The sequence below is a fragment of the Saccopteryx bilineata genome, chromosome 3 (assembly GCF_036850765.1).
Source record: "Saccopteryx bilineata isolate mSacBil1 chromosome 3, mSacBil1_pri_phased_curated, whole genome shotgun sequence".
NCBI lineage: Eukaryota > Metazoa > Chordata > Mammalia > Chiroptera > Emballonuridae > Saccopteryx > Saccopteryx bilineata.
Genome location: NC_089492.1, coordinates 309,154,609 through 309,170,396, shown reverse-complemented (window position 1 = coordinate 309,170,396; position 15,788 = coordinate 309,154,609). Strand labels below are relative to the sequence as shown.

At 51.8% G+C, this 15,788-nt stretch overlaps 1 protein-coding gene across 1 annotated transcript; it reads left to right on the top strand.

The window, feature by feature from the left end:
• The first annotated feature begins 3,366 nt into the window (after window positions 1-3,366).
• On the top strand, window positions 3,367-15,155 carry SIGLEC11 (sialic acid binding Ig like lectin 11). The gene is made up of 9 exons (XM_066271478.1): window positions 3,367-3,499; window positions 3,596-3,970; window positions 4,121-4,396; window positions 4,547-4,594; window positions 10,447-10,704; window positions 10,799-11,083; window positions 11,257-11,353; window positions 11,677-11,758; window positions 14,464-15,155. Exons 1-9 carry the CDS (start codon window positions 3,466-3,468, stop codon window positions 14,650-14,652), a joined length of 1,644 nt encoding a protein of 547 aa, XP_066127575.1. The 5' UTR covers window positions 3,367-3,465; the 3' UTR covers window positions 14,653-15,155.
• The last annotated feature ends 633 nt before the right edge of the window (window positions 15,156-15,788 follow it).

The window sequence follows — 15,788 nt, the reverse complement described above, 5'->3', positions numbered from 1 at the left end:
ACTGGTCTTGGCTGGATAGCCCGGTTAGTTAGAACATTGTCCTGGAGTTCAGAGGTTGCCAGATCAATCCTCAGTCAGGGCACATACAGAAACAGGTTGATGTTCCTGTCTCTCTTTCTCCCTTCCTCTCTCTCTAAAATCAATTTATTTTATTTTATTTTTTTGTATTTTTCCAAAGCTAGAAACGGGGACGCAGTTGGCCAGACTCCCGCATGCGCCCGACTGGGATCCACCCGGCATGCCCACCAGGGGGCGATGCTCTGCCCATCTGGGGCATTGCTCTGTCGCAACCAGAGCCATTCTAGCACCTGAGGCACAGGCCATGGAGCCATCCCCAGCTCCTGGGCCAACTTTGCTCCAATGGAGCCTCGGCTGTGGGAGGGGAAGAGAGAGACAGAGAGGAAGGAGAGGGGGAGGGGTGGAGAAGCAGATGGGCGCTTCTCCTGTGTGCCCTGGCCGGGAATTGAACCCGGGACTCCTGCACGCCAGGCTGATGCTCTACCATTGAGCCAACCGGCCAGGGTTATCTAAAATCAATTCAAAATTTTTTTAATAGGTCATCTTATATTTGAGACACAAGTGGTTGAAAAATGAGGAATTGGTTACAGATGAAAAGGAACTGTTTGTTTTTTTATCTATGCAGTTCTGGATTGCACTCACCCTATTTCCTTTTATGTATTTGTGATAAACTCAGCAGTTTTCCTGGTCTGCAACTTTCCAAACTAGACAACACGTTCTGGGCCCTTGGGAGCGGATTACTGCACGTTCACCAGGGGGCGCACCAATGATTCGGAGCCTTGGTCTGCGGAATCCGCAGACCCATGCAGGTGGGCGCTGTCACCCTCACTTAGGGAAACAGAGGCTGCCTGCACCACACAGCCTGAGGAGGGAAACAGACTATTCTGGAAGCCCCCAAGAGGTTTGGTGATTCACTGGAAGAATTTAATGAACTAAGAGAAACTATTATACTCATGGTTTATCACAGCAAAAAGATACAGATTAAAATCTGCAAAGGGAGTAAGAGCCTGGGAGCCATCCGCGACAGACCAGGTGCAAGTTCCCAGGTTCTCTCCCAGTGGAGTCTTCCATAGTACTGGAAGAAGTCAGCACTGCTGAGTCCCCAACACGACTCTGCAGGTAGGGCCATTAGAGGTCATTAAGGTCACATGAGGTCATAAGGATGGGACCCTGATACATAAGATTAGTGTCTTTTTTTTTTTTTTTCATTTTAGAAGAGAGAGAGAGAGAGAGAGAGAAGGGGGGGAGGAGCAGGAAGCTTCAACTCCCACATGTGCCTTGACCAGGCAAGCCCAGGGTTTTGAACTGGCGACCTCAGAGTTTCAGGTTGACGCTTTACCCACTGCACCACCACAGGTCAGGCCAGATTAGTGTCTTTATAAGAAGAGACACCAGAGTTCTCTCTGAGGAACAAGATGGTAGCCATCTGCAAGCCAAGAAGTGGGCTCCCACCAGGTGGCACCTTGATCTTCGACTTCCCAGTCTCCAGTGAGATAATAAATTTCTATTGCTTAAGTCCTCTCACTTCCCAATCTGTGGTCTTTTAGGGCAGCCCAAAGCTGACTCATACACCCAGCAATGGTATGAGGCAGGTGCCAGTATTGCTGACTGTGAACGCTCCCTGGGCCTTGGTGTCCAGGGTTTTTACTGGGGGCCTGTTATGGGCTGAACTGTATACCCCCCAATAAAGAGTTTGTCTCTGGACCTGTTGTGGGTTGTGGTTTGGGTTTTTTTTGAGCATTAAAATAAATTGTGGTAAAATTCATATGACATAAAACTTAACATTTTAACCATTTTAAAGTATACAATTCAGTGGGATTAAATACATTCACAATATTGTGCAAACATCACTACTGTCCAGTTCCAGAACTTTTCCATCACCCCAAAAGGAGACCTCACACCCATTAACTATCATTCCCCATTCTTCCTTCTCCATCACTGGGCAACCACTACTTCACTTCCTGTCTCCAGGGATTGGCCTCTTCTGGACATTTCATATAAGTAGAATTATACAATATGTGGCTTTTTGTGTCTGGTTCCCTTCATGACATTTGAGGTTCACCATGTTGTATTGTGGATCAGAACTTCATTCTTTTTTCTGGCTGAGTAATATTCCACTATATGAACGGACCCCTCTCCCTTTTTTTTTTTTTTTGCATTTTTCTGAAGTTGGAAATGGGGAGGCAGTCAGACAGACTCCCGCATGTGCCCAACCGGGATCCACCTGGCATGCCCACCAGGGGGTGATGCTCTGCCCATCTTGGGCGTTGCTCTGTTGCAACCAGAGCCATTCTAGCACCTGAAGCAGAGGCCACTGAGCCGTCCTAAGTGCCCGGGCCAACTGTGCTCCAGTGGAGCCTCAGCTGCGGGAGGGGAAGAGAGAGACAGAGAGGAAGGAGAGGGGGAGGGGTGGAGAAGCAGATGGGTGCCTCTCCTGTGTGCTCTGGCTGGGAATCGAACCCGGGACTTCTGCACGCCAGGCCGACGCTCTACCACTGAGCCAACCGGCCAGGGCCAAACGGACCCCTTTTTGTTCAGAGTTTCTTGTGTGCTAGTTAACGTCAATTCTTTGACTTGACTGTGGGGTGGACAGTACAGACCCTCACAGGTGCCTGGGGCTCGTCCCTCTCAACTCAGCATGACCTGACCCTCTCTGTGCCCAGGTGGGGGCGTGGAGGTGGGAGCGGGGCTTAAAACCGGCCTTGGTTGTTGAAGAGGTACAGAGGCAGCACGGGTGTGACCCAAAGTTCCAGTTCCCTGGGCGCATTCACTCCTCACCCCTGTAGACTTCACTTGCAAAACCCAACTTCAAAGATAAAATTATTAAGAATTTCAAGATGGCAATCTCAGAACACTGAACCCTTGGAACGAGGTCCTCAGGAGTGTGGGGTCCTGTGCAACCGGCCCTGCCTCTCACTGTGGAGCTGGGAGCTCTGTGTGGACTACAGACCCGGCCCCGAGACAGACAGGAGGCTCAGTGCCCCCTGGGGAGACTGGCAGGGTGCTGGCTTTGGGGTTGTGCTATGGTGAGTCCCCTAAGGGCCAAAGTTGGGAGGTCCTACTCTCCTCGTTGCCCCCAGCTCCCGCATTGAGTAGATGTGTGCCTGGTGAATGGATGAATGAATGAAGGCCCGTTTCCAGCGCCTAACCTGGAGCCCTTACTCACGAATTGCCCCCTAGACCCCCGATCTGGGACCACCTTGCCCCTGAGGCTGACCCAGGGTGGCCCCGCATTCTCTCTCTGCCCTCTTACTTCCATCTGTGAAAGGAGAAGTCAGAAGAGAAGGATCGTCAGGGACATTTGTGGTGCCCCGAGGGTTCCTCTTCTGTGGCTGGTCACTGCCCCTTTCTCTCCAGAAGCTTCTGTTGGAGTTTTCCTCCAGGACAGACAGGCAGAGCCAGAAGCCAGACGGTCTGAGAACAGGCGCAGCCCCGGGGGCCCCGGAGATGCTGCCGTTGCTTCTGCCCCTGCTGTGGGCCGGTGAGTGGGTTGAGGGCCGAGGGCCAGGCATCCGGGCATCCAGGCATCTGGGCCAGGGCTGGGCTGATTCTGAAGCTGAGCCTCTGTCTCCCCCAGGGTCACTCCAGAAGGATTCAGGGTACAAGTTGCAAGTGCCGGAGTTGGTACCAGTGCAGAGGGGTCTGTGTGTCCATGTCCCCTGCACCCTGTCCTACCCCCAGGTTGGCTGGAACGACTCTATCCCAGCTTATGGCTACTGGTTCTTTAAAAAGGATGGCAAAAAAGATGTTCTCGTGGCCACAAATAACCAAATCAAGGGAGCAAAAATGACCAAATTGCTATTCAACCTCTCTGGGGACCCTGGGACCAACAACTGCTCCCTGAGCATCACCAATGCCCAAAGGAAAAACAGTGGAAAGTACTATTTCCGACTGGAGAGAGGTCGTATGAAACACAGTTACCAAAATAATCTGCTCACTGTGAACGTGACAGGTATGGAATGGTCCCCAGGAATAGACAACAGGAATGGGTGGCATTGTAACCTCAGGGGGACAGTGGTGCACGGTTAGTTCATGGTTGGGGGTACCTCCCTTAGAGGCACACATGGGGTCCCCTCTGGAGTCTGGCCTCTCTTCTCTCCAGCGCTGACACAGACTCCTCACATCCTCATCACGGAGCCCCTGGCGTCCGGCAGCCCCAGCCACCTGAGGTGCTCCATGCCGGGGGCCTGTGACATCCTCACCATCTCCTGGATGGGGGCTGCCCTGAGACCCCTGGGACTGGACTTGGCAGACTATAACTCCTCGGAAATCCTGCTCAACCCCCGCCCGCAGGACCATGGCACCAACCTCACCTGTCGGGTCACCTTCCCCAGGACCGGTGTGTACAAGGAGAGGACACTCACGCTCAACGTGTCCTGTGAGTGCCCGGCCAGGATGCCGGGTGGGGAAGTGGGCTGCAGGAAGGACACAGGCCTTGTTCCCTTCCACTTCCCATTTCTGTGCCTCCTAGGGGCTGGGGCTGGGGGAAGGGCCAGCTCTGACTGTTCAGTGCTGCGTCTCTGTCCAGATGCTCCGCAGAACCTGACCATCATCATCTTCCGAGGAAACCACAGAGGTAAGCTGGGATGTCCCCTCCCTGAGCAGACAGCAGAGCCTGGGGCTCAGAGCCAAAGCCAGGAGGGCCATGGCGACATGCAGAAACCGGAGGCACCCAGCTCACTCTGACAGATTGTTCTAACTTACTGTTCTTTATGCACAAAGACGATCGGTCAAATATATGCATGTTGTGAGGCATCACCATAAAAGGAAGACTTGGGACGCACCACTCAGGTTAAGAAATAGGGCAGAGCCTGACCTGTGGTGGCGCAGTGGATAAAGCATTGACCTGGAAATGCTGAGGTCGCCGGTTCGAAACCCTGGGCTTGCCTGGTCAAGGCACATATGGGAGTTGATGCTTCCAGCTCCTCCCCCCTTCTCTCTCTCTGTCTCTCTCTCCTTCCTAAAAATGAGTAAATTTTTAAAAATAAATAAATAAATAAATAATAAAAATAAATAAAAATACCTTAAAAAAAAGAAAGAAAGAAATAGGACAGCAACCCTCCCTTTGGAGCCCCCTAAATGCCCCTTTCCAATGTGGGCCCTTTCATCTGGCTTCAGAGGAAGCCATCACAGTGATTTATTTTTAAAAGATTTTATTTATCAATTTTACAGAGGGAGGAGATGGTGGGGGGGGGAGCGAGAAGTATCAACTCATAATTGCTTCACTTCAGTTGTTCATTGATTGCTTCTCATATGTGCCCTGACCTGGTAAGCCCAGCGTTTAGAACTGGTGATCTCAGCATTCCAGGTTGAGTATCTATCCACTGTGCCACCACAGTCCAGGCCACACTGATTTTTTTTTTTTTTTTAATACAGGACAGAGAGAGAGTCAGAGAGAGGGATAGATAGGGACAGACAGACAGGAACGGAGAGAGATGAGAAGCATCAATCATCAGTTTTTCCTTGCGACACCTTAGTTCATTGATTGCTTTCTCATATGTGCCTTGACCGCGGGCCTTCAGCAGACCGAGTAACCCCTTGCTCGAGCCAGCGACCTTGGGTCCAAGCTGGTGAGCCTTGCTCAAACCAGATGAGCCTGCACTCAAGCTGGCGACCTCGGGGTCTCGAACCTGGGTCCTCTGCATCCCAGTCCGATGCTCTATCCACTGCGCCACTGCCTTGTCAGGCCACACTGATTTTTAAAAGAATTTTTTTTCATTGATTTGAGAGAGAGGGAGAGGAGGAAAAGGAGAGAGAGAGAGAAGCATCAACTTGTTGTTCCACCTAGTTGTTTCATTTAGTTGTGCACTCATTGGTTGCTTCTCATTTGTGCCCTACTGGGTTTGCACAAGGATGACACTATTCACTGAGCAACTCAGTCAGGGTCACCAACCACACTCAGTGAATTTTGCTACCGTTCTTTTAATTTTTTTTTCTTTTTCCAAGTGAGAGGAGGGGAGATAGTGAGACAGACTCCCGCATGCACCCCAACCAGGATCCACCCAGCAATCCCCATCTGGGGCAGATGCTTAAATCAATTGAGCTATTTTTAGTGCCTGAGGCTGATGTGCAGGGACCAACCCAGCTATTCTCAGCACCTGAGGCTAATGCTCAAATGAATTGAGCCACTGGCTGCGGGAGATGAAGAAGGAGAGAAGGGGAAGAGAGAGGGAAGAGTAGCAGATGGTCGCTTCTCCTGTGTGTCCTGACTGGGAATGGAACCTGGGATGTCCATATGCTGGGCTAATGCTCAATCCACTGAGCAATCTAGGGCCAAGTGTGGGGTCACAGCTGCTTTTTTTTTTGGTGTAACTCCATCTCATATTTTTGACATTCGTCTGTGTCACTTGCTGCTGTAATTCTTGCGTCTCTTCATCTATAGATCGCTCTACTGTGCAGGACCCACACTTTTTTTTTTTTTTTGTATTTTTCTGAAGCTGGAAACGGGGAGAGACAGTCAGACAGACTCCCGCATGCACCCGACCAGGATCCACCCGGCACGCCCACCAGGGGCGAGGCTCTGCCCACCAGGGGGCGATGCTCTGCCCCTCCGGGGCATTGCTCTGCCGCGACCAGAGCCACTCTAGCGCCTGGGGCAGAGGCCAAGGAGCCATCCCCAGCGCCCAGGCCATCTTTGCTCCAATGGAGCCTTGGCTGCGGGAGGGGAAGAGAGAGACAGAGAGGAAGGAGGGGGGTGGAGAAGCAGATGGGCGCCTCTCCTACGTGCCCTGGCCGGGAATCGAACCCGGGTCCCCCGTACGCCAGGCCGACGCTGTACCGCTGAGCCAACTGGCCAGGGCCCACACTACAGTTTTTTATTCTATCTTTGAAGAGCGCTTGAGCTGTTTACAAATTTTAGTTTTCATGGGATTGCCTCTGTAAACGGCAGTCTGGCAAACAGAACAACAGTTCCCTAGGGTAATGTTGTTGTTTTTTTGCTTTTACTTTTTCTTTAATTGCTTTTTTTTAGATAGATGAAGGGAGAGAGACACGCACTGAATCCTTTGGTTCACCTAGTTGCATGGATAGAACCTGCAAACTTATCCCATCTAAGCCACTCTGCAGTTACCTTGGCTTTTAGTTTTATTACTATTTATTTTATGTTGAATTTACTCCTACACCATAAGTTTTTGTTTCTTTAGTTTCCACTGGGATGTCTTTTTCTTCTGTGCAACTTCCTCTTCTGGTTTAGGAACAATCGCTCCTTTTCAGTAAGGATCACCTCAGTGTGGCAGGGAGAGCTCATGTAAGGGTTAATGTGCCCATGAGCCCTGTAAATGCTCCACATCTTGGAAGCTTTGTTCACCTCGATGTGCTCAATGACCAGAGAATCTTCATCTAACCCCTTGAGTTCAGCAGTACTCTCCGCATTTTTAAGCATGTGGAGCAAATATTGCGCACTCTTTTTGGGCAGCGACCCTGTGCCCAGCCCCACTGCTTGGCCTGGGCACACCTACCAACTCCACCATTGTAGTGACGAAATGGCACACACTGCTTCTGTAAGGTGACATCTTTCAGGTATTTAGTGGCTTTTCGAATATGCATACCCTTGATGGCCTGGGCAGTTTCATGCGTGTTCTTAAAGTGAACTTGAAGGTTTCAGCCTCTTGATTTGCATGATTTTGTGGGGTTTTCTGGGTCAAGTGAGTAGCAAACCATTTTGAGAGGTCACCTATGCCCATTTTCAGGAAAAGGTCTACAGGGCAATGTTTCCCAAGCTTTATCAAGCCTACAACTTTCTCAAGGATCTTATGAAAATTCAAATCCTGCATTTCTTTTTTCCTTAAAATATTTTTTATTTATTGATTGATTTTAGTGAGAGAGGAAGGGAAGGAGAGAAAGAGACAGGAACATCAAGCTGGTCCTGTATGTGCCCTGACCGGGGGTCGAACTGGCAGACTCTATGCTTCAGGATGATTATCTAACAAACCGAGCTATCTGGCCAGGGCAGAGCCTGCATTTCTACCCAGAGCCTGGAGGGTGCCAATGCTACCAGGCCACAGTCCTTCCCCAGAGAAACGGGACTATAAGTTTTATGCCCAGGTTATAGGGATGCAGATTTTTTTTTTTTTTCTGAAGCTGGAAACAGGTAGAGACAGTCAGACAGACTCCCGCATGTGCCCGACCGGGATCCACCTGGCACGCCCACCAGGGGCTACACTCTGCCCACCAGGGGGCGATGCTCTGCTCCTCCCGGGTGTCGCTTTGCCGCAACCAGAGCCACTCTAGCGCCTGGGGCAGAGGCCAAGGAGCCATCCCCAGCGCCCGGGCCATCTTTGCTCCAATGGAGCCTTGGCTGCGGGAGGGGAAGAGAGACAGAGAGGAAGGAGGGGGGGAGAAGCAAATGGGCGCTTCTCCTGTGTGCCCTGGCCGGGAATCGAACCCGGGTCCCCTGCACGCCAGGCCAACGCTCTACCGCTGAGCCAACCGGCCAGGGCCGGGATGCAGATTTTTAATTTAATTTTATTTATCTTAGGGAGAGAAAGACATCGATTTTGTTGTTCCACTTATTTATGCATTCATTGGTTGTTTTTTGTATATGCCCTGACTGGGGATTGAACCTGCAAATTTGGTGTACTGGGATGATGCTCCAACCAACTGAGCTACCTGGCCAGGGAAAGGATATATAGATTTTCAGTGCTGCTAGATAAAGGTATTACATTATAGCTCTGGAGGGTCACACAGGAAACTGGCAATAAATGTTGTCTTGGACAAGAGGAATGTGTTAGTGCGGGGAGATTTTATTTCCAACCCCCCATTCTTCCTCTGTAAATTTTCTAATGCAACCTGTCAACACCCTACTTTTCCCAAAGTAACTGGGGGAAGAAGAGGAGGAGGGGGACATGATGCCCCAAGGAGCGTTGAAGGATTTGGTGCTTGAGGTTTGAATGCTTGAGTGAGAAGCATTGAACACTGCAGGAAGGAGAGGGATGTGGTCTGGGACGATGCCTCGAAGGTCAAGGAACAGCTCCAGTGTTCGTCAGCGGGTGGTGGTTGGAGAAACAAAACATGGTTTGTCCAGATGGTGGACATGACTCAGCCATGGAGAGGGATGAAGCAATGACACATGTGACAAGGAGGATGAGCCTGGGAATCATCACGCTGAGTGAAAGAAGCCAGACACAGAAGCACACAGAGTACGATTCTATTTACATGCAATGTCCAGATGAACAGATCGGTAGAGAGAGAGAATAGGTTAGTGGTTGCCTGGGGCTGGGGGGCTGGGAGGACTCGGGAAGATGGGGGAGGTGTGCAGGGTTTCTTTGGGGGGGGGTGGCTGATGAAAATGTTCTAAATCATCCTGACCAGGTATGCAGTTGGTTAGAGCATCCTCTGGATAGCTAAGGTTTCAGGTTAAAGCATTGGTCAGGGCACATATAAGAATGAACCATGCCTGGCCAGGCGGCACAGTGGATAGAGCATCGGACTGGGACACGGAGGACCCAGGTTCGAAACCTCAAGTTTGCAGGTTGAGCCCAAAGGTCACTGGCTTAAGCCCAAGGTTGCTGGCTTGAGTAAGGGGTCACATGCTCTGCTGTAGCCCCACCCCGTCAAGGCACATATGAGAAAGTAATCAATGAACAAGCAATCAACAAACAATTAAGATGCCACAACGAAGAATTGATGCTTCTCATCTCTCCCTTCCTATCTGTCCCTCTCTCTGACTCTGTTTCTGTCAAAAAATAAATAAAATAACCTGACCAGGCAGTGGCGCAGTGGATAGAGTGTTGGACTGGGACGTTAAGAACCCAGGTTCGAGACCCCAAGGTTGCCGGCTTGAGCACAGGCTCATCTGGTTTGAGCAAGGCTCACCAGCTTGAGCCCAAGGTCGCTGGCTTGAGCAAGGGGTCATTCGGTCTGCTGTAGCCCCCCCCTTCCCGGTCAAGGCACAAATGAGAAATCAATCAATGAACAACTAAGGAACCATAACGAAGAATTGATGTTTCTCATCTCTCTCCCTTCCTGTCTGTCCCTCTCTCTGACTCTCTCTGTCTCTGCCACAAAAATTAAAAAGTAAATAAATAAATTAAATAAAGAATTAACCAATCGGCCTGGCCAGATAGCTCAGTTGGTTAGAGCGTAGTCCGCAGAGCAGAGGTTGCCAGTTCAATCCCTGGTCAAGGCACATGTAAGAACAGATTGATGTTCCTATCTCTCTCTCACTCCCTTTCTGTCCCTCTAAAAATCAATCAACCAATAAAAAAATTTAAAACATGTTCTAAATCAATTGTGGTGATGGTTGCACAGCTGTAAATGCTGGGTACAAGGAATTGTATGCATGTAAATTCCATCTCAATAAAGCTGCTTGAAAATCTTATCGTGGATATCCCTTCCCAACTTAAAAAAAAAAAATGTAAAGAGAATTAGGAAGAAGCCTTTGGAGCCGGTCCGCAAGCCTGGGCCCAGCTATCCCCTCCCTCTCTCCAGAACCGGAACTCGCGGGGAACGGCTCATGTATCCTGGTCCGGGAAGGCGACTATCTGCGCTTGCTTTGCGTCGCTGACAGCAACCCTCCCGCCACGCTGAGCTGGGCCCAGGGGGGCCGGACCCTGAGCCCCTCACAGCCCTGGAACCCCGGGGTCCTGGAGCTGCCCCAGGTGGAGGCGGGGCACGAAGGCGAATTCACCTGCCGAGCTCAGCACCCGCGGGGCTCCCTGCGCGTCTTCTTGCGTCTCTCCGTGCAGAGTGAGTGGGGGGAGGGCAGGAAGGCCCCAGGGAGAGGACACCCGGGTCCTGGGAGGGCAGAGGCACCGCTGACCTTTCTCCTCCCTCCCCACAGACCCCCCGCAGCTGCTGGGCCCCTCCTGCTCCTGGGAGGACCAGGGTCTGCACTGCAGCTGCTCCTCCCGAGCCCAGCCGGCCCCCTCCCTGCGCTGGCGGCTGGGGGCGGGGCTGCTGGAGGGGAACCACAGCAATGCCTCCTGCAGGGTCACCTCCCGCTCAGCTGGGCCCTGGACCAACAGCTCCCTGAGCCTCAGCCAGGAGCTCAGCGCCGGCCTCAGACTCAGCTGCGAGGCCAGCAATGTCCACGGGGCCCAGAGCGCCGCTGTCCTGCTGCTGCCAGGTCAGGGGGTCCAATGGGGAAGAGGCTTAGGGAGAGAGGAGTGGGTCCCAGAGAAGATGGAGCCTGGGGAGAGGGGCTGCGACCCTGACAGGAAAGGTTGAGAGAGAGGAAGGGGCACGGGGGTCCTGGGGCTTGGAGGGGAGTTAGTCATCTCAAACCCCACTCGTCTGCAGGGAAGCCCGTGTTGGGGAACGAATTGGTTCTGGGGGTTGTCGGGGGAGCCGGTGTCGCTGGCCTGCTCAGTCTCTGTCTCTGCTTCATCGTCTTCATGTGAGTGTCATCCAGGAGGGGGGGGGCAAGAGCAGGGGAAGGAAGGGGTTCCGGTTCCATAATCCTCGATAGCCCCCCCTGGAGTAATCTGGAGGGTGCAGAGGTTGTGAGGCCTAGGCCTGGGAACGGGAGCAGGGTCTGTTTTCACCCTGATCCGAGCCCCTGTGAAGAGCGTCCGTTCTCATGATGAAAGTCATCAGCCTAGGTATGTCCCCAACGTCTCGGCCTTGGTCAGCTCTGCTAGCCTCTTCAGCAGGGGACAGTGGTCACACTCCAAGCTCTGAGCCAGGCAGGCTGCTGAAAGGTCCCGGCCTCTCCTTCAGGGTGAAGACCTGCAGGAGGGATGCACCTGAGGCCACAGCTGGGGACAAGGATGCCCCTTCCATGCTGGGTTCCATTTCCCGGGTGAGTCATGGGCCCACTGTCCATTGGGATCCCATCGGACCACTTCCCCAGGATGGCCACAGCCAGTCTGTCTTGATGACCATCACGCTCCAAACAGGCTTTTCTTCTTGGGTCCCCATTGACTCAGTCACTCAGGCCAGTGACCCGGGAGTCCCCCTGTCCTCTGCTCTCTGTCTCCTTGTAGGGCCAGGGACCTGCCCATCTTCCTGAATGTGTTCTCACATCCAGTGGTCTTCCCTGCCCTCACCTCCTCATCTTCTCCTTCCTAACCTAGGATTTCAGAGGGGTCTCCCCCAAATAATTGTATACTACAAATTTAGGGGCCCCTAAGACATTCTCATGGTCAATATCTCACTGGAAGGACTCACAGAACTCCAAAGAGTTGTATTCATGGCTCTCATTCACTACAGCAAAAGGGTGGGGATAAAAATCAGCCAAGGGAAGAGGCTCACGGGGCAGGGTCCGGGAGGACCAGGCATGGACTTCCACTGTCTCTCCCAGTGGAGTCACAAGGACAGCGCTTTCTTCTCCCAGCAATGACACGTGACTACTACGTACACGGGGTATCCCCCAACAGGAAGCTCACCCAAGCCTTGGTATCCAGGTTTTTTTGTTTTGTTTTGTTTTGTTTGTGTGTGTGTGTATGTACAGAGACAGAGACAGAGAGAGGGACAGATAGGGACAGACAAACAGGAAGTGAGAAAGATGAGAAGAGTCCATTCTTCATTGTGGCACCTTAGTTGTTCATTGATTGCTTTCTCATATGTGCCTTGACTAGGGGGACTATAGCAGAGCGAGTGACTCCTTGCTGAAGCCAGAGACCTTGGGCTTAAGCTGGTGAGCCTTGCTCAAAGCAGATGAGCCCGTGCTCAAGCCGGCAACCTCAGGGTTTCAAACCTGGGTCCTCTGCATCGCAGTTCCATGCTCTATCCACAGTGCCACCGCTTGGTCAGGTGGTGTCCAGTTTAAATTGGAAAATGGTCACGCAGGTGTGGCTGACTGTCCATGTAGCTGAACTCATTTTCTATCCCCTGCAGAGGTTAAGCAATACTAGGCAGCCAAAGTCACTCACCCTCAATCACATGAACTACCTGGTGTGGCCCGAGGTCTCAGACAAACAAAGACACTTTTGTCAGGCAGGACATTCCAAAGGCTTAGGTTCCTGTCCAGGTGCTGGAGGTAAAGGGTCATACTTTTCTTTGGGCAAGGTTAACCTTCTGCTATACAATATCCTTTGCTGCTGGCCCTGGCCGGTTGGCTCAGTGGTAGAGCGTCGGCCTGGCATGCGGGGACCCGGGTTCGATTCCCGGCCAGGGCACACAGGAGAAGCGCCCATTTGCTTCTCCACCCGCCCCCTCCTTCCTCTCTGTCTCTCTCTTCCCCTCCCACAGCCAAGGCTCCATTGGAGCAAAGATGGCCTGGGCGCTGGGGATGGCTCCTTGGCCTCTGCCCCAGGCGCTAGAGTGGCTCTGGTCGCGGCAGAGCAACGCCCCGGAGGGGCAGAGCATCGCTCCCTGGTGGGCAGAGCGTCGCCCCTGGTGGGCGTGCCAGGTGGATCCCGGTCGGGTGCATGCGGGAGTCTGTCTGACTGTCTCTCCCCGTTTCCAGCTTCAGAAAAAGAAAAAAAAAACAAAACCCAATATCCTTTGCTGGGTTCATAACATAATTTTACAAATGCAAATTCTTGTCCTCATACTACCTATGCCATTCTGTGCATCCTCTCACAATGTGCAGTCAGAGAATATAATTGGCTATTACCTTAATGTCTGCTTCCCACACTGTAAGCCGGTGGGAGGTCAGGGGTCAGGGGTCTGCTCTGTTCCCCAGTGAATATCCAGGACCTGGCACAGGGAAGCTGTCCCAGAAGAGAGTGGGCACTGAAACCAGAGATCTGGGAATGGACCTTGGCCCTACCAACAACTAAATGTGTGATTTGGGGATATTTACTTAGCCCCAGTTTCTCCACCTGATAAATGAGAACAGGGATAGTGTCACCCAGGTGGATTGTAGTAAAGAATGTAGGAGACTGCTGCCTGGCCTGTGGTGGCACAGTGGATGGAGCGTCAACCTGGAACACTGAGGTCACCAGTTTGAAACCCTGTGCTTGCCCCGTCAAGGCACATGTGACAACTAAAGTGAAGCAACTATGAGTTGATATTTCTCATCTTGCCTCCCCCTCTGTAAAATCAATAAAATAAAACCTTTAGCATCTAGGAGACTGGCAGTTAATTATGAAGACCCAGGCATTATTACCTTAAAAAAAATATACATATGTATTTTAGCGAAGGGAAGAGACAGACAGGAAGGGAGAGAGATGAGAAGTATTGACTCATAGTTGTGGCATCTTAGTTATTCATTGATTGCTTTCTCATATGTGCCTTCACTGGGGGGCTCTAGCTGAGCCAGTGATCCCATGCTCAAGCTGGCAACCCCGTGCTCAAGCTGGATGAGCCTATGCTCAAGCTGGAGACCTCAGGGTTTCAAACATGGGCCCTCAGCGTCCCAGGTCAATGCTCTAGCCACTGTGCCACTGCTTGGTCAGGCTACTCTAAAATATTTGTTGACTTACTGAATGGGGGCTCCACCAGTATTTGTGGAACGAATAGATGAAGGACTCATTTGCTGTTTTCAGGTTCCCTTATGGGCTCTCCTTGCTATCTCCCCACCCTTATCTTACTTTGAACTTCCTTTCCCCCTCCATTCAGGGTCAGCATGAATGTCCGCCGGGCAGCCACCTGGACCACCTGCCCCTAGCAGTGGTCTCCTCCACCTCAGGGGAGGAGCAGCAGCTCCATTATGCCTCCCTCAGCTTCCACGGGTTGAGGCCCTGGAAGCCTCGGGACCAGGAGGCCACCAGCACCACCGAGTACGCAGAGGTCAAGATCCGTAAATGATGACCTCCAGCTCTGTGACTTCTGGCAGGAAGACCCAGGGCTTCTCTGGGAAGGGAGACATCAGGGACAATACCTAAGACAGAGCTAACAACTATGTATGGGTATCCCACTGGGGTGGTGCTAGGCAGGACTGGGCTCAAATTTCAGCCCTGGGACCAATTGTGAGCATTACTGACTTTACTATACTACTCGGTTTCCCCTCTGTGACATGGACACAATAAACCTAACTCGCAGGGTTGTTGTGGGGATGTCTAAGCAATTATTAACATATAGCACCAACAGGCATGCCTGCGCAGAGAGCACTGCACCGAGGGCACGCCTCTCCCGAGGGGAGTCCATCTGGAATAAGGGGCATGCCACCCCAGCCCAAATGGGGACCACTCCGCAGGGCTGACCTAGCGTCAGGGCTCCCTGAAGGCCTGGATGAGGCTGTGATTGGGCTGCATTGCAGCTCTGATTCTTCCTCTGCTCCACTTGCTCCCCCTTCCCCCTCCCCTCCCCTTCCCCTCTCCTCCTCCCCTCTTCAACCCCCCTCCCCTCTTCTCCCCTCCCCTGCTTCCCAGGGCCAGCCCTGGCCCATGTCCTCTGCACACTGGTTTCTGATCCTGTTTCCTGTAAGCCCAATTTGTATATTTTGCCACACACAAAAAACTCATTCACCAATTATCTGAACTATGTGATAGTTTATCTAATTATATACCTCTTTAATTATATGTCCCTGAGGCTTTGATTCTCCTCAACAGTTTCTTTTCGAAGAATTTGCTTATAAAACTCGCTGTTACTGTCTGTGTTCCATCCACTTTGTAATTAGGTTTTTTGTTTTTTAACAGAGACAGAGAGAGAGTCAGAGAGAGGGATAGACAGGGACAGACAGACAGGAATGGAGAGAGATGAGAAGCATCAATTATCAGTTTTTCCTTGCAACATCTTCGTTGTTCATTGATTGCTTTCTCATATGTGCCTTGACCGCGGGTCTTCAGCAGACCGAGTGACCCCTTGCTTGAGCCAACGACCTTGGGTCCAAACTGGTGAGCTTTTGCTCAAACCAGATGAACCCGTGCTCAAGCTGGCAACTTCGGGGTCTCGAACCTGGGTCCTTCCGCATCCCAGTCCGATGCTCTATCCACTGCGCCGCT